Source organism: Talaromyces atroroseus, assembly GCF_001907595.1.
Source record: "Talaromyces atroroseus strain IBT 11181 chromosome Unknown scaffold_5, whole genome shotgun sequence".
In the NCBI taxonomy this organism is placed as follows: domain Eukaryota; kingdom Fungi; phylum Ascomycota; class Eurotiomycetes; order Eurotiales; family Trichocomaceae; genus Talaromyces; species Talaromyces atroroseus.
In genome coordinates this window covers 267,297-286,851 of record NW_017971437.1, presented here as the reverse complement: position 1 = coordinate 286,851, position 19,555 = coordinate 267,297, and the positions used below count along the sequence as shown (strand labels likewise).

General features: G+C 47.4%; 6 protein-coding genes across 6 annotated transcripts; 4 read left to right on the top strand and 2 right to left on the bottom strand.

The window, feature by feature from the left end:
- Positions 1 to 20: 20 nt before the first annotated feature.
- On the top strand, positions 21 to 1,574 carry UA08_04553 (hypothetical protein; the record flags this gene model as incomplete). Its single annotated transcript, XM_020267366.1, has 3 exons — positions 21 to 23; positions 96 to 428; positions 489 to 1,574. The coding sequence occupies 3 exons, from the start codon at positions 21 to 23 to the stop codon at positions 1,572 to 1,574; spliced, it is 1,422 nt and encodes a 473-aa protein (XP_020120285.1).
- A 1,179-nt stretch (positions 1,575 to 2,753) lies between these two features.
- On the bottom strand, positions 2,754 to 7,031 carry UA08_04552 (hypothetical protein; the record flags this gene model as incomplete). Its single annotated transcript, XM_020267365.1, has 5 exons — positions 2,754 to 2,793; positions 2,858 to 3,858; positions 3,909 to 4,268; positions 4,326 to 6,871; positions 6,935 to 7,031. The coding sequence occupies 5 exons, from the start codon at positions 7,029 to 7,031 to the stop codon at positions 2,754 to 2,756; spliced, it is 4,044 nt and encodes a 1,347-aa protein (XP_020120025.1).
- A 2,730-nt stretch (positions 7,032 to 9,761) lies between these two features.
- Positions 9,762 to 11,391, top strand: UA08_04551 (hypothetical protein; the record flags this gene model as incomplete). The annotated part of the gene is made up of 2 exons (XM_020267364.1): positions 9,762 to 10,553; positions 10,615 to 11,391. The coding sequence occupies 2 exons, from the start codon at positions 9,762 to 9,764 to the stop codon at positions 11,389 to 11,391; spliced, it is 1,569 nt and encodes a 522-aa protein (XP_020120024.1).
- Positions 11,392 to 15,211: 3,820 nt separating this feature from the next.
- Positions 15,212 to 16,155, top strand: UA08_04550 (hypothetical protein; the record flags this gene model as incomplete). The annotated part of the gene is made up of 2 exons (XM_020267363.1): positions 15,212 to 15,284; positions 15,374 to 16,155. The coding sequence occupies 2 exons, from the start codon at positions 15,212 to 15,214 to the stop codon at positions 16,153 to 16,155; spliced, it is 855 nt and encodes a 284-aa protein (XP_020120027.1).
- A 779-nt stretch (positions 16,156 to 16,934) lies between these two features.
- UA08_04549 (hypothetical protein) lies at positions 16,935 to 18,009 on the top strand (the record flags this gene model as incomplete). The annotated part of the gene is made up of 2 exons (XM_020267362.1): positions 16,935 to 17,360; positions 17,446 to 18,009. The coding sequence occupies 2 exons, from the start codon at positions 16,935 to 16,937 to the stop codon at positions 18,007 to 18,009; spliced, it is 990 nt and encodes a 329-aa protein (XP_020120026.1).
- A 433-nt stretch (positions 18,010 to 18,442) lies between these two features.
- UA08_04548 (hypothetical protein) lies at positions 18,443 to 19,391 on the bottom strand (the record flags this gene model as incomplete). Its single annotated transcript, XM_020267361.1, has 4 exons — positions 18,443 to 18,595; positions 18,670 to 19,005; positions 19,090 to 19,209; positions 19,281 to 19,391. 4 exons carry the CDS (start codon positions 19,389 to 19,391, stop codon positions 18,443 to 18,445), a joined length of 720 nt encoding a protein of 239 aa, XP_020120029.1.
- Positions 19,392 to 19,555: the final 164 nt, after the last annotated feature.

Below are 19,555 nucleotides of genomic sequence, written 5' to 3'. Positions count from 1 at the left end.
GACTTGCAGTGCCTCACACAATGGTACGTGTGATTCTGCGATCCTGTATACTCTCTCTATCAAGTCATACTAACACATACTCCGCGACGACACAGGTCTCCAAACTTCGTCGGCTTATTGCCGATCATGCAGACCTTCACAACAACGATCTTCCACCCAATTATCTCTTCTCTGTGACAGACAACCAGTCGTCCGACGACCTGAGCCAGCTCGTAGTCATGCTTGCTGGTCCCCATGGCACCCCATACTCGGCCGGGCTGTGGCGCTTACAACTTCGAATTCCTGACGACTACCCAGCAAGCCCACCCAAAGCCGCTTTCAAGACGCGGATTTGGCATCCAAACGTCGAGGAGTCAACAGGCGCAGTATGCGTGGATACTCTCAAGAGGGACTGGGAGTCAAAGTTGACGTTGCGAGATATTCTGGTGGTATGTGGGGACTCTTGAGGAAGCGTTTAGGGCTACGACTAACTTTATGTATACATGCAGACCATATCTTGTTTGCTCATTCATCCAAATCCAGACTCCGCATTAAACCCAATGGCTGGCTCTCTGCTTCAAGACGACTATAATGAATTCGCTCGACAGGCGCGATTGATGACATCAATACATGCTCCCATCCCGTTCGTCATGAAGCAATCCGTCCTGCAAGCCAAACAGCGAGGCGAGGATCCAGCAATGGCAGCCAGAATTGAAAACGAACAACAACCAGAAGAATCGAAACAAGAAACGAAAACAACGTCGTTGGTCATGAAGAAAAAGAATCCGGCAGCACCCGTCCAGGCTTCAAGCGCAGAAATGGCAGTTGACGATTGCACAGAGAATATGGATGGCGACGATGATTGCAAGGAAAACGATCCATCGTTGTCGCCTGAACCGCCTGCCACTTTACCGCCCTCTTCCAAGAGGGCCGGTATAGGCAAACGGCCTTTGTCCGTTATCCCGACAACTCCTGTTCTGGACACAGATATCATGATGCTTGACAGTGCCTCGGACGACGAGAACATGTCATGCGATGGTATGACTGCATCAGAAAGGAATATTGCCGCCAATCCTTCCAACTCCTCATCACCATTATCCCAAAACTCATTGGTATTCCCAGAACAAAACACTCGCCAGCAAATCTCATCTCGACCATTCCATAGCTTCAACAACGACTCATCCTCATACGCAATCTATGAAGATAACGGGAGCGAAGCCGTTAATCTAACCATGACAAACAGCCGTCACCGTCGTCCCACTTTCGGGAAAGAGAATATGGAGAATGCCCTTTTCGCAACACCCAAGGAAATACCAGCACCAGCTCGACCTTCAATAGAATCTTCAACACTAGACACAGGTGTCTTCGTGAAACCCCTCAATCCGTCGTCATCGTTGTCATCGTTATCGTCGTCCTCCTCCTCTTCATCAATAAACCACCATGTCAACAAAATGACAGCTAAAAAGCCCTTTTCACCCATGAAAGTCACGAAACCTGCTTCTCACCATATTAACGGTAGCAGCGCTGGGGCCGGCGTTCGCAAAGGTGTAACGGGAAACAAGGGCAAACCGAGAATTGGGTTACGACGACTTTGATATATATCATATCGTATCAACTATCGGAGACTTACAGACTACATCTCTTTTTACCCCTTCGCGGGCCACGGGTACAAGAACAAATTTTCTGATGAATGAACGAACGAACGACGTAACGAAAAGGATGATCGGTCTTGGTTAGATCAGATTACAATTATCTATCTACGTGTTTTAAAATATTGCGTTGCATTGCATTTGGTCAGGGCTAGGACTGGGGTTGGTTGAATTTGGAATCCAGGGGGTCTTTCTTGCAGGGTTGGGTGTATATATCATTCTGGTCACTTGATGGGGTTGATTAATGGTGTTGATGGCGCGGTTCTTTGTATTTACTCACTTCTTCTGTATACACATCCATTCATGAATATTCATATTGAGATTGTCTCCTAGAAAGGTATGAATGAACTTTGTAAAGTCTCAATTATTTTAGTACTAGGATAAGAAAATAATACAATAAATAAAAAGCTATACAAAATATTTTTTTGGATAAAACACCTGGACGGTTTGCAGGTGGCTGAATGACCAAGGTAGTCTGTGAGTCGAACGCACTTGTTCCGTGTGCGAAAGAACAGCAAGAAAAACACAATCTCCCTCTCACACAGTCAAGCATCAAGTATCACTTGAAATAAGTAAGAATAACTCGCACAAGTATATAAATAGCTTCATCCTGGCTGCTGTCTCTCGACATAATAATTGATGCTTATAACAAACGCTAATCAAATGCATGGTTTCTTTTCTCCTTCCCCATATTCAATTGCAAGTCCAAAGCTTGTACAAAATATTTCATCTGCTCCACTCCCTCACTAGATCAAGCAAGAATACTTCCCTTGTGTAGAAGAATGAAGAGCAATCGGATCTTTGACGTAACCCCAAAAAAAAGCCTTTGGTTCCATTCTCACAAAGCCGCCTGCTCTAGTACACGCCAGCGATATCCTGGTTTCACTTTGGAAAATAAAGATATAAAAACAACACCGAAATCACGCGACGTACCAACAGAATCGTCGGAATAATTATGACCGCCACTTGATCCAAATCATGGGTGATCAAATAAATAGAGATAAATTATACTGAGTATAATGTTTCAAGTTATCATCTCGTGGAAGTTCAACATAATGGATTGGACAGCCAGGACGAAAAGTGTCTCACCCGTGGGAAACGGATACATCAAGGCATGGCACAATCTCACAGAGCATATGGATTGACGGAGCGTATGGTGAGGCAGCTGATGAGTAGTTGTTAGTACAGGATGAGAATTCCAATACGAAAAAGAAAGGGGCGAAACTCACGGTGGGCTCTTGCTCAAATCCGTCTTGAGAATAATGGGAACGCGAGTCATTTCGGTTACGTCTTGAATGTACTCGCCGTCTTCTTCACGAAGCTTGAAAAGCTTGAGATATTTTTCTTTGTCTGTCAATTTCGCTTCAGGAGTCTCATTCGCACTCACTGCTATTTTTGGATCCGAACGGGTGCGGTGTGGTTCTTCGCCCTGACCATTGGAGATTGGCGATTGAGGCATGCTCTGTGTTGGGCGATCCGTAGAGGAGCTGAGCGAAACACCAGCAGCCATTTCAGTCACCTCCGAAATGTCATCGTCATCATCGAAGAGGGCATCTACATCGTCTGTTGACATTGTTCCAGTCTCAGTTTGCTTCCGCTGGGCTTCTTCTCTCTCGCGCGCACGCGCACGAGCTGCCTCCGCCTCTTGAGCCGCAGCAGCAGCGTGCGCAGCTCTAGAGCTGCTTGCATTGGGGCGCTCGTCTTCGGGAATGTAGGCTGAAGATGGCACGCCCTTTTCCCAGTACAGTTCGAGAACACGAGTATCTTTGCGATATTCTGCTTTCTTCAATGGAAGCTGATCACAGTGCACACGCTTCTCAAAACCAAACTCAGGGAGGAGTACATCGAACGCCGACTCGTATACACAAAGAACGATACCCTCACTAATGAGATCGCCGCCAAGTTCAAGCCGCTTTTTATCCATAACTCGGCAAGACTCAATATGGACGCTTTGTTCCTGGGCGTTGTGTGCAGAATCTTTCTTGTTATTGCACTGTTCAGCAGTCTTCACCAAAGTATCAATGTCTTCAGTGAATTCAATAGCGCCATTAGAAAGGACTGCTTCCAATTGACGGTGGACGATGACGTCGCCATAGCGACGGGTAGGCCTAGTAAAATGGCTGTAGAGGGGCAAGTTCAGAGCGTAATGCTGGCGTTGTGCCTCGGTGACATTACCTGCAACGTAGTATTTCGCGCGTTGCATTGCCTTTAGAAGAACAGTTTCCATGCCCTAACGCTAGTTAGAAAAGTGAACTACAACACAGAAAGTCTCAAACGTACCCTGCGAATGTCGACATCTTCCACCTTGAACAGACTAGCTTGCAAAGTACCACTGCTTGTTGGATCAATTTCATAGCCGAGCCTGTTCATTCGATCGACGAAATTCTGTAGCCGGCGGGGATTTGGAACAGCTTGACGTCGAAGGAACGCTTTGTCGGGCATTGCAGCGAATAGTTTTCGCGCGACAAAGAAATTGGCCTTGTAACTAAGCTCTTCAGTAACTTGATGAGCTGGTGAAGAATCAAAAATGTTGTGTTCGACGGGTATATTCTCATCATCCAGCAGGTAAAAGAGTCGTAATGGCGGGATGTTGGTAGCACGGTTACCAAATCTTGCTTCTTTGAATTTGGTAGTGATTGCCTAAATTTGTTAGTACTGAAAGAACAGGCAAGCCTTTTCATGCAAGAGTGTACTCACTGCAAGAAGTCGAATGTCATCAGTAGATGCGCCTTCGAAAGAAGCGTCTGTGTTTCCCTTGATAGCAGAATTGACATCATCGTAAGTCAATTTGCCGGAGCTCTTAATTACACTCTTGCCAATCCAGACGTCGTCGTCTACAGCACCGGTTGCAGTATCAACCTGGAAAACGACACTGACAGTCAAGCGTTCTTCACCTGGAAGTAAAGAACAGATCTCAGTCGACAAACGAGGCGGTAGCATATTCACCACCCGGTTCATTAGATGAACGCCCGTGCCTCTTTTCTTGGCTTCACGATCAACTAATGAGTTCGCCTTGACAAAGTGGGCTACGTCTGCCACATGAATACCGAGCTCAACCTTGCCATCGGCAAGCGTCTTGATATGAATGGCGTCATCGAGCTCTTTGGAGCCTGTCGGGTCAATGGTGAAAGTTTTTTCACCGCGGAAGTCTCGGCGAGTTGCAAGTAGTGTATCACCCTCGGACGCCACGTTCCAGTCCTCCCAGCCAACATTCTTCAACACGGCCTCTGAAAACTCGTCGGCCGCAAAATTGTTATCACGAAGAAGCGCATCAGTTTCAACTTTCAAATCGCCCATCTCGCCAAGCTGCTCGACAAGAGTGCCAAAGGGATGAAGGGAAGTGATAGGCCACCGCTTGATGCAGGCGACAAAGATACGGTTTGCATAATCTTGATGTTTTTCAACGAAGTCGCGCGGCGCTTGTTCGGTGGGGATTGCAATCAAAGGTACACGCTTGTCAGTAGGCTTAAACCACACAATCTTAGGTTTGTCCTGTTGTCTGTCCTGATGACGACCATGTCCGCCGTCTCTAGCGGCACGTTCAGCCTCCTGTTTCTCCTTCGTAGCTTGGCTGCTAGGGCGCAGAAGACCAAGAGTTCCTGAGAACATTTGGCCCGCTACCCGTTCAATGACTGCAACGATATGACCAGCATATAGGGGCTTTTGCTCGTCGCTGATCTCATCCTCCTCAACCAAGAGAAGGCTCTGGCCTTCAACTTCAACATCATCATTTTTCTTCTGGGTCGGACGCTGACGCAGACTACCACGGCGGCGAATACTGCCATCAGGCCCAACTTGTTGGTTTTCACCGTTGGCGCCAGAATCGGAGCGAGACAGTTTGTCACCAGACCTAGAATCCGTGATATCCTTGCGTTTCTTCTTTTCTTCCTTTTCACGCTTCTGAGACCAAACTTCGTCCACGTCCAAAAGTTCGACGGCAACGAAGTCGCCTTCGAGAGCCCGGTTACGGTCCTTGCTTCCGCAAATGAAAATATCGGCGTCAAGATCCGTGCACGTGACGTATGCGTCTGAGCGGTTCTTTTTGTTGACACGAAGAATACCTGCAACAAGCTGCCCATTACTAAGCAAGGCAGGGAGATTCGCTTGTGGAAGGTACGGGGTGAAGAGAGTCTTGCGCTGTTGCTGTTGTTGCTGTGCAGTCAACTGCTGGGGAGCATGTTGGCTAGCTTGAAGACCAATCTGGCCGTTCATTTGTCCGTTTTGCTGCATAGCCTGAAGCTGGGCGAGTTGTAGTGGGTTGAGCTGTTGGCCGTTGAACAGTTGCGGGGCCATCACAACCTGTCCCTGGGGCAGTTGAATCAACTGAGGCTGGTTGCCATATTGGAATTGACCAATGGAACCAATGGACTGGTTCATCGACGCTCGTGAACGATGGCCTGGCTGGAAAGTGTTTCCACCTTGCTGCTGGCCAAATATACCCTGGTTTGTTTTCTGGTTATCCTGGTTCAAGTTGTTGTTATTATTATTTGGCTGTCGCCAATTGCCATCAAAATTCCTTGAAGGTGTCCGACCATGGCCACGCTTCGGAGGCTCGATAGGGCTGCTTTCCGGAATGGGAAATTGAAAACCAGTTGCTCCACGGCCGACAGCCATAGACTGGCTTCTTCCGTGTGCTCCACCTCGCAAGTTTCCTGCACGATGCAAACCCAACCCTTGGGGCGTCTTGGGTTTTTCTTCTATCGACGGAACCTCTGTCGAAGTACTGGACGGCGTGGCACTAGGAGCTGGGAATTGGAAACCAGCGGCGGTTCGTTTTTGTTGGGCAAGTTCTGCAGCCTTCTTCGCTTCTGGAAGAGCTAACGAGTGACGGCGTTGGTGCCCCGCTCCAATTGGCGCACCACGCCCCCGGGATGGGCCACCGTTCTCGCGATTCTGATTTCCTTGTTGATGAAGGTCTGCGAAAGCCGATCCTGAAGCGCCGGACGAGGGAGCTGGTGGTGGACCCATGCCCATACCGGGTAGAGCAGACTGGTTACGACGATGGGAAGGTCCGTTATTGTTCATAGGAACTCCTAGCTGTTGTGGGAATTGAAAAGCATTGACCTGCGAGGACACACCGGAAATTGTTCCCTGTCCCATAGTAGGTGAAAATCCTTGAACTTGAGCAAGTGGTTGCTGGGGCTGCAGTAGTCCCATGTTCACGTATTGCTGATGTGTAGCCGCAATTTGCTGCTGTTGCTGTTGAAGTAATTCAATTTGTTGTTGGATAGCAAGTTGTTCCACTAGCAGAGTTGAATGTCAGCTATTAAGACTTCGGATTCTTCAGCAGGTCCGGATCAACTTACTCATCAAAGGTGTCAACTCGGATGGACTTCGACGATGGGCAATATGGAGCCGGCGGCCAGCAGGGCCAGGCACCCCTGATTGACCTTGTTGATCCATTTCGCAAACTTAAATGTATATAACGATATAAGGTAAATTGCTGTGTCAGTTGCGATGGTGTGAAAACCGGACACAAAACTGCAGCGGATGCCTCAAGCCGAATTCCGACCGAGGGTAATCCGGGTTGTTTAGCACAAATGCCTAGTGAAGACAGCTGTGACGAATCTGGTCGCAGCACAATGATATTAGCAGTCAATTCCGTGACCGGTAGCAAGGTAGGCTGTCAAGTGCGCTGATAAGGGGTAGGGGGGAGCCGGAAATCAAAGAAGCGGATGAGGAGGGGCGGGTAGCTCACTGTCTCAAACGATGGTTTCAAACGATTTGGAGCTGTTCGGGTTCCTGAATGAAGCAAGTCCAAAAATGCTGCTAATTTGAGCGGAGATGAATCAAGCGAGATGACAAAGCCAACAGCAGCAGTCTTATGGGAAGAAAAACAAAGGGTATGGAGGCACAAGGAACCTCGCCCGGCAATGGAGTTATGACGTGACTTGAATGTCGTTTGGGATGACTCCGACAGACCACTGAGAGAGGGGTAAATCTCTGGAATAGGGGGGTATTGAAGCTCTTCGAAAAACACGACAGTCGGGGAAGGATCGAATGCGTTTCAAGGACGAATGGCGTTTTGTTTGGTCAAGCCGATGGCGAGCCTCAACTTTTTGACGTTGAGAGCAAATGGAAAGAAGGAGGCGGACGAGCGACCGACGGATAAACACACGACCAGGCAAGGGAAGCGAGCAATAACCCGAGACGGCGTGGCTGAAGGAGCGCTGGGAACCTGGGAGTGAAGCACTCACACACGCAGACAGACAGAGAGAGAGAGGGTGGGAGGGAGGGGAGGAAGGGAGAAGAAGAGAAAGAGAGAGAGAGAGAGAGAGAGAGAGAGAGAGAGAGAGAGCTCCAGTTGTGGTTCCAAGTTGAGGGAAGGAGCCGTCGTGGAGTCGAGCTGGCCTTTTCCCGATTGAGCGGGTACGGCAGCAAGCGGAACCCAAAAGGAGAGCGAGAGTTTCACCCTTAATATACTGTGCTGAGAGAACGACAAAGCTACGCTCTGGCCTGCATTGAATGAAGAATACTAGAAGGAGTGATGAGGGAAGGAGGGCGGGATGGCAAACGAAGAGGCGAGGAGGGGAGGGAAGGAAAAGGAGGAGGAGGAGAAGCAGAGAAAAATAATGACGAAGACGAACTGCCAGATTTAATGCAGTTAGTTAGTCGGTCGTGAGTGAACTAACCAGCGGCTTTTCCTGTGATACTAGTTTAGGCGACGGGAACAGCAGCCAGCGGGGACCAATCGACGCCACGTTATGTAAGCCCCTGAGTCGGTCCACTGGAGGTTGGGTTTTCTACAGCATGACTATGGAAGAAATATCCACGCTCTGTTTGCCTCACTACAGCCCTCAATGAGATCTCTATTCGAGTCTATTTGCCTCAAGGCTCACAGAGGGTCGAGGCTGAAAGGGACCCAAAGGAGTTTGGTAGCAAAAATAGCGTGGCCGCCTAGTGCATCTTCAAGGATGATGTGGTCAATGTGCTGAGACTCCGAGAGAGACCCCTAATCCCTAATTGTTTTTCTCTTTATTATTATTATTATGGACCGACCTTCAGGCCAACTTCCGTCAATCTTCAATCCCCCCCCGGGGGTCTTCGTCCGTGACACATTTCGGCGAGAGGGAATGCCGACGATGACTTCACGAGCGGAACGTGTCCATATTGGTTGTACAGAGTATCCTAATTAATCGGCTCGCATTTGTGTAGTTATCGCCCCCCGGTTCGCGTTGCGTAGGATCAGCACGGTTTCAGTTAGGTCGCTAGCGCTGCCAGAGTGTGGAACAGACTTCGAGGTTGATCACGTGATAATACTGCAACTGACCGAGCGAGAGAATGGAAGGAAATTCCGGGGTCTACGCAGGATCGCAGACATTGTTATGTGGAATAATCGCAGAACACGCAAGTAAAAGAAGAAAGAAAGTCACTGGTTGCCTCTCGAGACCATCCCAACCTCGAACCGTCGAACAAACAAACAATGCAAACTGGAGCCAGCCAATAACATCTGCCTATGCACGTCGGGACGCGACAAGAGCAACAGCAACTTCATGGAAAAGACCGCTGCCAAAGCCATTCTCGCCCAATTACACCCGCGCTTCACTTCGCAACGGGCTGAAAGGTACTGAGTGATTGCCAGCCAGGTGCTCTTCGGACTTCGTGCATCAAGGATTCTTTAACCGCGAGAACCTAGCTAACAGAAAGAGTCGCTCCAGATAACTGATACCTAAATCTGAGACTTCATTTAGACCAATTGTGAAGACCTCACCCCATGCGAATTCGTCCGCGATAGTCACGAAATGGCACGCGCTGCTCAACAATAACGCACATGCTGTACGGGTTGCCGGGTGTTGGGAAAGTGCCATACTATCTGACAAGCGAAGGAGGGATTTCGCCGCGCATTATAGTTGTACACCAAGCAACCAGACACAACTAGGACAATCTCCATCTAGAGCCGAAGCGACTTAACAAGCACCTCTCCTTTCTTCTTTTTTCTCCCTGCCATGCGGCTGCCCCAGAAAGAGTAATTGGTTCTCTTGATTACCGCTCCCACGACTTGGTTATTGTCTATTCGACTACCTTTTACGTTTTGCGCCGTCTCTTGTACCGCTGCTGGTCAGCTTGTTTTTAATACAGCGTGCCTATTGCCACCTATTTCTATTTCTACCGTCTGGTTTCTCAGTTAACATCATGGTCGGAAGGCGGAGCATTGGGAAGGCGATCGATAGTCCCTCGCGACAGCTTTTTATCGACCTTGCAAAAGATATCGAAGCTATACGGTTGCATCACGAGGATTTGAAAAAAGTCTATGACTATCACGCACAATCATTTGAGGAAGAGCAAGATGAGATCGATCGTGCGCATCAGGAATACTATTATTCCGCCATAGAGAAAACATACGATCACTATGATGAACATCGCCGCGAGGCAGAGATTGTTCTTCAGGCACATCTACGAGAAGAAGAAGAGAAAGAAAAGCAGAGGCAGGAAGAAGAACGGCGTCGTAGAGAAGAACAAGAGCGCCTGGAACGAGAACGCAGGGAACGGGAGGAAGCGGAACGGAAGCGTCAAGAAGAGGCTCGTCGAGAAGCAGAGAGGGTCGCGCGAGAAGAGAATGAGCGTCGCCTAGCGGCCGAGGCTGAAGCAAAAGCACGAAAGGCTGCTGAAAAAGAAAAAGCCCGCCGTGAACGTGAAGAGGCGGAAGAAAAAGAGCGTCAGCGTCAAGCTGACTTGAAGAAGGCTGAAGAAGAAGAAAAACGACGACAGACTCTGGGTGCCAGGACTAATACAGAGGAAGAAGTCAAGGAACAGGAGCAATATCTGGAACTTCATAAATACCTGAAGGAGTTACGAAAATTTGTTCTTGGCGAAGGAAAGAAAGATCCGGCACTCAAAAGTACGGTTGGAGACTACCGTCGTGCCATCACTAAATGCATCGGCCAACTAAGAGAGGGACAAGGAAACCTCGCGAATAAGGGCCAGGTATGTTTCCCCGCTTTAGATGTCTTGCCAGGACTATCAGAGATTCTGACCTTCACCATAGGTGAATGAAATTCGAGAAGTGCTTCGCAAATCCCAGGAAATTCCAATACCTTGTGATGCCCGTCGCTTCTTTGTACACGCCCCCGAGCAAATTGCAAACCTCTCCGAAGAAGAAGCCAAGGTTTCAGCAGTCTTTGTATACTTGCTGAACATTTTCGTCAAAGCCGTCGTCTCGCAGCTTATTAATGAAGCTGGCATCAAACTCGAGTATGCAGAGCCGCTAGGCGTCGTTGTGGCCCAGATCTTCTCAGCTGAACAATTCGGCTTCAAGGGGTTTGCCTTCTCAGACATCTTCTGGGCGAAATACCGAGCATCTTGCCCTGCGCTGTGGGGCTTTTACGGCGATGAAAAGACGGCGGCTGGTAAGGAAGCATTGGGATGGAAGCGATTTGAGCCCGGGGGTCCATTTTTGTCCGAGGCAGATCACCGTCAACGCATGGTCGGATTAGGCGGTGGCTTTGCAGCTGTCACACTACGCAACTTTGGCAAAACCAATCGCAAAAACCCGTTTCCGAACCATATATTCTGGAGGACTGTCGCAAAAATTGTCTCGGTTCCTTCAAGCGAACTTCAGGAAACGCATTTCTATATTCTGTATGCGATGTTGCGCTTCTCTGCTGATCGGGTCATTGGTTTCTGGGGCCATGCAGGGTTAGCACTGCTGAGAAGTGCTATTATAAATCTTCCCAACAGCGCTAAAGATAAGCAAGCTGGGGCTATTGGCCAGTTAAAAGTATTGAAGGGCTTGTACGCCACGGAGAAGGACATCGTGATCTGAGTCTTCTTCTCTACGTGATACTCTACACTGATTGCATACACTTTCTTGTTTGGATGGCTATATGTCATAGCACAAATAGATTACCCTTACTATATTATCATGTTACTTTTAGATGAGAGGCGCACTACGTACTAAGTAGCTGAAAAGATCATCATTTGCCAAGGCGCCATAAATGAACAAACTTCACCTGAATCACAAATATGATAATCTGGGGACTGAAACAGGGGTTGATGCATTGGTCCAACTCATATAACCTGACTCGACTGGCCGTGTGGTCATGGCGTGGAAAATATCAGCTTAAAAAAAACCCCTAACTTAAAGCCACCTGATCCGAAGGCGTTGTTGCTTCATGTTCGTTTTTGGGGTCCGTTTTTCAGGGTTGCGGCGTAGTAGCCTCTGCTTTTTGTTCCCCTTTCTCTCTTTTTCTGGGGCAACTTGCAAGAAAAGCAACTGGATGGCTGAGGAAGTGAGTTATATATGAGTCAGCACATAGGAAACCACTGTTTATGCAAGGCCGGGGGAGGGGAACACCTGATGCTAATCCAGGAAGGGAAATATTTCTTCCACCTTCCTAGATAGGAAATACATCTTCAATTCAAACCCTGAACTGCAGCCTTTTTTTTTTTCTCTTAGAATCCAAACAGAAGAGGGGTTCCAAAGGGAGACAATTAGTTGTTTAATTAGAAACTAGGTAGAACAAGATGAGAAGATTCCATTGGATCCTTCCTTCTTTTTCTTCTTGTTGTTATTTATTGTTCTTGTTCTCTCCAGTGGGAATGGAAATCATCAAGTTGGGTAATTTTTGTCCTGACCTACACTCAGTGATGTAATATGTGGGCATAATGATCCGTACACAAATTGATAGTCTCTTCGCAAATTGCCATCATCTCATCGACTTCCTTTCTCTGATGTAGTGGATGTAACAAGCTGGCTCCTGTCTACAATTTCCTCTTTGATGCTTCACCGATTAATGACCAGTGTCCGTTTGGAAACGGATCATCTTATCTTTCATCCTTCTTCAGCAGCCTTTGATTTGCTTCTTTCGTTGACTTTCACCCATGCGAGGACACGCAAGTCCCATTTGATATCTACAACTTCATCCCTTGGCCCTCTGGTGTAAAATTTTTCTTTTATCCACGAGTTAAATGGCACAATAACGTATTCTTTGATGAGAATAGGAAGTCCCTTACACCTTCAGGTCCAACCAATGAGTAGAAATATCTCAAGTCAAGTACCTAGTAGAACTTCCCAGTGTCGCTGCACTTTTGATATGCCATACTTGGTTGACTTCATGTTTGACAGTCCCATGTGTTTGTTGTTTTGCTTTTTCTTTGAACTACCTACATCAATGATATGTGCGTACGTCGCTCAGCTTCCGTTGCTGCTGGCTGAGTACCCACAGACGCTGATTGATCATGCCAAGCATGCCCATGATAATATTACCCCGGAATATTTTTAGTATGTCACTAGGTTAACAGATGTTGGGTTCTGGGGGACGTGGAAGCCAGATGCATCCTGGATCACTGAGTGACCTCCTACATGCTGGCTGAGGGCAACTGTATTTGATGAAACTTAGCTCGATATTCGTTTGGCCCCTCTACATTCTCGAGGTCATTTAAAACAACGTAATCTGGATTCTCACCATAACCAACTGGTTAGACAGCCTTGCAATGGCAGACACATACACCAGGATAACCGTCAGACACCACATAGTCTCCCGAGTAAGTCTGGACTGCTTTATCTTCACGCTGTTTTGAGCGATTATCAATTAATTACTAAGGACACTTCTCGAAGACCCGAAGATCAATCACTTTATTTCAGACGCTGCAGGGAAACTCGCTATCTACGTGCAAAATGCTTACTCTTTCCAGTCGTACTATATGCCAAAGCAAATTCGCGCAATAGATCTAGAGAGACTTCACCGACCGTAACCTATCACTGACAGTATCAGCGTAATTTGATTTTGGGGCTCTTGTCCGGCTGTCAGAAGCACCCTCAATTGTCGTTATATGATTGGAAAACTAACCAATCCAATGGATCATCTCAAATCAACAACAGTAGACTTACGGGTCACCCCTGGCCAAGAAAAGAACTGTTGTGACCTCGATATCAAAATTCCTGGACAATAACCTTCGTGGAAAATGATCTTGACGATTTTGAAAAAAAAGTTGCTCATGTTACGTCTGCACAATGCTTTGCTGGGACGGATATCCGCTTGATACCTAGGTAGCTTCTACTATGCTTTCAGACATCGAGGTCTAGGAGGTAATATCTCATCACCTATTCTGAAGCGCGATGACACTACTGTTGTTTTCTATCACAGAAAGAGAAAGAGTACAGTTTCGACAAGAACTGAGTTTCTTTCATCTACAATAGGCAAATCGGCGAGATCGAAGAGCTTTTTTCAGTCTCGAGAAGGTGAAGGGCAGTAGAATTTGAGATTTTGATGCTATCACATATGGCATTAATAGATCACTGCTACTCCAGGTAGAGGAGAAAGACTTCAGGCTCTGTATAGGTTAGGGGCTAGACCATTGATGGCCAGACAAATCAACACCAGCTTCGTCAGACCTTTCAGGTGGTTTGGCATCTTGAGCATGACAACTCAGTTGGCAAGTGACATTATACAAGCTCTTGGTCATGATTCCAATGGGCTGCCGGGGAGACTCCATCTGTATGGCAGGAATGGGATCCAGCACAGTATGCTGGTCATTGGCAAGCCTAAGCATAGCTTATTCTACGACGCACCTATCGCTATTCAGCGGAGTACAGTTATTATGAGGGTAATCGATATACTGCTACCTAATGTCTTCTTACCTGTTGGCACCTACGTGTCTCTTTTACCTACCTGAACTTCCAAGATTGATTATGTATACTCACGGAGCAAAAAGGTTTATACACCTTACGTGCATGGTTTAGTTACAAACTTACAATGTCCACGGACCTAGGGGCCTAGTCGGAGCCTATAATTTGACAACCAACCAACTAACTAGAAGTATCTAGCATCTATGCAAATAAGAACCAGACTAGATTAGTTTCTTGTTTCATCATAAGATAAATCAGTGCACGGGGTCGCAGGTGAAGTGTAACCGAGGGAGCACGCCTACGCAAGTCAGGATCAACTAGCCTAACTAGTTTTCTACTTAAATCTGACAAAGCAGGCTTACCAACGCATTAGATACAGTACACCCATGCGAGGAGAAAAACACAGTGTATCTATAGAGCATGCTGTATAAAGAACGCCGGCGAAGTTTTTCCTATTCAAGCTTATTAATTCGGTCCGTGGCATCCAAGACAGCAGCCCCGGGGGGCGATGGGCTGAAGGGGGAAAAAGAAACGAGGGAGAGAAACAAAAGGTACTATGCAGAGTGCTCGTAAACTTATCCGCTTCATTGAACTACTACTGGGTAATCAGCACTTGTGTGGTTCTGTACTTAATTTCCATGCCCACTGCCTACCTGTAAGGTGTCATGGGCTGTAGAGTACTTGCATCAGGCTACGGTAATCCGCTATTTTTATTTCTACTATTGTTAATGTTATTATTCATCATATTTTCTCTCCTATTTTTTTTTTTTTTTTGTCCCCGTTGCATTCCAGACCTTTCTACTGCATTTTCTGCGTCTGTCCTTGAATGAAAACAAGCCCGCTATCATTTTGTCTCTCAGGAAAACCTTAAAAAGATTCATTAGAGGCCCCCAAGGCCGGCGTTCTTGAGGTGAGGAATAAAGGAGTCGTAGACCTCTTCGTGATATTTACTTTGCACGTTCTAATTGGGTGGACAGTCCTGAACCCCCCCCGTATTATATCCTCGTCTCCGGACATGTCAGACTCTGGAGACTCGGCTAAGACAGAAAAGAAAAGAGAGTACAACAGAAATGCCCAACGGCTCTTTCGTAAGAATTCCTTCCGATTATCACACAAAAGCTTTTTTTTCTTGATGTGTGTTTTATATGGTTGGGACTCTTTCTAATCGGGCATGCAGGGCAACGCCGAAAAGAGCACCTCAAATCTCTAGAACGTGCTGACAAGGAACGCTCATCTACCCATGCCGAGGAGGTTGAGAGTCTGAGACAGGAGATAAACCAACTGCGTACCGAGAACAGGGCTCTTCGTTTATATAATACCAAGACGCCGCCCCTGGATGCGTCTGTTTTCCCATCTGCTGCTTTGACATCGAGCCCGTTACAGTATCCTACAAGTCCCTTTAGTTCTCTTGACCTTTATAACTCTACACATGACCCAGTGGCAGACAAAACCGTGAAGTCTTCATCCCAGACACACGACGAACCGGAACGGTTCTGCGCGCTATTCCCCCAGGATATCGCCACTGTTCGTCGTGATCTGCACATGCGACTATCCCCCGTCCTGGATCTAAATATCCTCACAAACCCGCGCCTCCACTTGTCGGCTCTTGCTGCGTTAGGTCCCTCACTACCTCCGTCACTTCGGCCGACCGTGCTACAGCTACAAAGACCACACCACGCCTACATCGACCTGATACCGTCGCCGACCTTGCGAGACTCGTTGATACGGGCCGGGGTCGAAATAGCTAATACTTTCTTAACGGAGGTGTGCACCTTTGTGTACGAGACGGAGGATTTGGGACAGTTGACCATCTGGGGCCGCGATTATCTGAATGTGATGTCATGGGAATTCTCAGAGGAAGTGCTTAAGGCATGGCCAAATCTGCTAACAACAGAGTGGCGCGAGAGAGCAAACTTTTGGAGGGCGCAAAGGAACGAGCAACCGATTAAATTTGGCTGACGAGGGTTGGAAGGTACCTAGGTATGGCTAGGTAAATATTGGGCATCAAATTGTTTGTGGATTTGCAAGTTTGATGATGGCGTCGATGAGAACATAATTGTTCTATGCATAGCGGGGTGTGTGTTCTCGTATTCGCTGATATTGGTTGTATTAACAATAGACATTTTCTTTCAACAATCTGGGTTTGTCGTTGGGCATTGGTAGAGGTGTTGGTTTTAATGTCATGCGAGCCATTGGATATGGACATGTTTTGTTTGCTGTACTAGTAGCTAGACGCTCAACACTCATGCTGCTTTTGACAAAAATACAGTCATCTTTTCTTTTCTGATGTAGTAGTTATTTACCTAGAGAGACGAGTAAACCATACACGGAATGTGTAGTATTTCGATTAATACGACAACTTCTAGTCGGTAAAAGCAGCAGGAGTTGGCCTTCTTGAAACAGACACTGCAAAATGCTATTATACACATATACATATATAAGTGTATAGCTATAAATCTCATGGAACAGAAAGCATTCCTGAATATAGCGTATATAGAACGGCATTCGACCAATCAGCTGCTCGCACGACCACCCCGGATTACCCGACTGCGATCACGTGCCTCCACGACAATTGTCACAATTCCCGTTGACGTCACGACTGGCAACCCTAAGATTCTTGGATAGTTTAGCAATCTACTCGATGTGCATATATCATGTGTATTCTTCGTTTTGATGTACTTTTATGAGAACCTGGCTCTGAGCTTGGAACATCCAAAACCAGCTTCGCATCCGCCACAATGCTTTTCACCACCAGCCTCAATTTTCTCTTTTTTTGGATGACATGGACAACTCTCGTGCTATCGCATTCGCCGCTTAAGGTAGAGCTTTTTGGCACTTTGGCAGTCCGGCTCATCTTCTATCTGGTTCCTTCAGTCATATTCTTTCTCTTCGACATTGCACTTCCGTCCGCGTCTCTCAGCTTCAAGGCGCAGGGTAATGTTGGCTTACCGTCAGGCCATAAGCGCCGAAAGCCAACCCTCAATGAAGCTAAGATTGTGGGATGGTCTCTTTTCAATATTCTGCTCGGTATCGCGGTGCAGAGTGCTATTGAACTTACCCTGACTAGGTTGTTGCGTTGGCGAAGCGTCATTAAGGTCGCAGTGGGACTGCCATATCCCTGGAGAATCACAATCGATGTTGCAAGGGGATTTATTGCGAGGGAGGTCAGTTGACACATACTCCCCCCTCTAACTACTTGGGAATGTTGTTGCTTATTCATCGCTCTCTTTACTTTTTGAGAAAATATAGATCTTAAACTACTCCATTCATCGTTTCATACTTCATAACCCAAACTTCCGTTTTTCTCGACTGCATGAGACCTGGTATCATGGTCTGAGGGCTCCCTGGCCCTTGACAGCGCATTACGACCATCCCCTCTGCTACCTACTTTGGAAGTTTGTCCCCATCTACTTGCCTACAGCGCTCTTCCGCTTCCACATGACGACATACATGGTCTTTCTCGCCCTCGTATCTCTTGAGGAAACTTTTACGCATTCCGGCTATTCTACGCTGCCCGTGGGACTTTTATTGAGTGGAATGGCGCGCCGCACAGAAATGCATGTCATTACCGGCGGAGACGGGAATTATGGCGCATGGGGAGTCCTGGACTGGGTGGGTGGCTCAATACCGGATGCTAGTGACACAATCGAGGACGATGTTCGAGCTGAAATTGCCGATCTTAACATCGAAGAGAAAATTCGTAAGGCGGTTGAAGATGCCAGGAGTCATATGGGGGATGCTGTTGCTAAAGAAGCGAACCGAGCAAAAACGAGGAGAAGGGCAACAAGAATGCTTGATATACCTAATATATAGATGGCGCGGACTTTGCTAAGGATGTAGTTAATGTCATTAAATAAAATGTATAGCACAGTGGATAACAAAAAAGTTTGGGTTGGATTCTCGTTGTGCGGTATCTGGATCGTAGAGAAGTAGCAGAGCAGCACACACACACAGAAAAAAAAATCTAACGGAGATGGGAAGTTGCTGACTTCCAAGATCGAGTTTACATGTGTCTCATGATAGCCCATGTGAAAGAATTCTTTTTTAAAAAAAAAAGATAAAGCAGTGCAAATGATGTTTCATCCCCACTCGCGCATTTTCATTCCACCCATATCCACAACACGGTATGGAGAGACAAAAGCCCATTTGCAAACGCCGGATCCTCCTTTCTCATGTGTTGATAGAAAGTTTTTTTATTTTTTGCACATCAATCGAAAAACATAGCCCCTAAAGCAAGCGTCATAATTTACCACTTCATCTCGTGAGGCTTGTCGCCTTTCCGGAGGCTGAAGCTGGTGGCAAGGTAGCTGGCGAGGAGGTGTTCCTTCTTGATGTTGGCCAAGATAGACTGGTCAACGGCCTTCTGGTCGGCAGCGCGAGCACTGGTGATCTTCTTCTTCTGTTAAGACAATTTGCGATCAGTATGGCTTTCAACCATGACTAGCTCTTTAAACCGTATTCTATCGGACGTACCTCTGGCTTCTCTCCTTGCTTGAAGAAAGCCTCCTCGGTCTTCTTCTCCTTGGCCTTCTCCTTGGTGAAGTATTCGGGAGCAGACACCTTCTCGAGGGTAGCGGCATCGACACCGCTGAGGTCAACCTTGCCGCTGGTAGCAATCACGTAGCGAGCGTTCACTCGTCGGAGAGGAACACCGTTGATCTTAAAGGGACCTGTGACGAGGAGCACGCCCTGAGGCAAGTGCTTGAGGAGGACAACGCGCTTGCCACGGAAACGACCAGCCAAGAGGATCAGGATAGCACCAGGCTGGAGGCTCTCGCGAGGCTTGGCGGGGCGGACGGTCTTGCGGACCTGTGAGAAAAGGGAATGTCAGTAACAGTTCGATCTAGATCATAGAATTCAATTGAGAAGCTGCAGCGTCTTGCGAGAATGTACGGTGTGGTTGGTGCGGCGTTCAATCTTTGCTTGCAGATATACACCATTGCGAAGTCGCAAAAGGCGAATCTCCTCTCTTCCACCATGATCGGCCTTGTCAAGACCGGAGAGCGCGTTCGACTGTTTCCCACAATAATCGCAAACTCGCAAAACACTGTTTCTCAACCGTCATATTCAAGGGTCCAACTAACTTTCTTTGGTTGCGACTCATCGTCCACGGGATACCACTTCTGAGCCTTCTGGCTGTGGTGAGGGACCGTCCGCTCGCCCTTTCCAAACTTCTTCGTCTGAGCGTCCGACATATTTGCCCGTTATGTGACGAAGAACGTGTCCGGAAAGAAATTGGGTGTGTTGTCGACGATAATGGTTGTTGAGTCGGAGAGAAGACTTGGTGTGGCCCAGAGCGGGAAATCGTGAGGGTTTGTGGGCACCTCAAGCCCTATCCTTTAACCGAAATGCGCTAGTG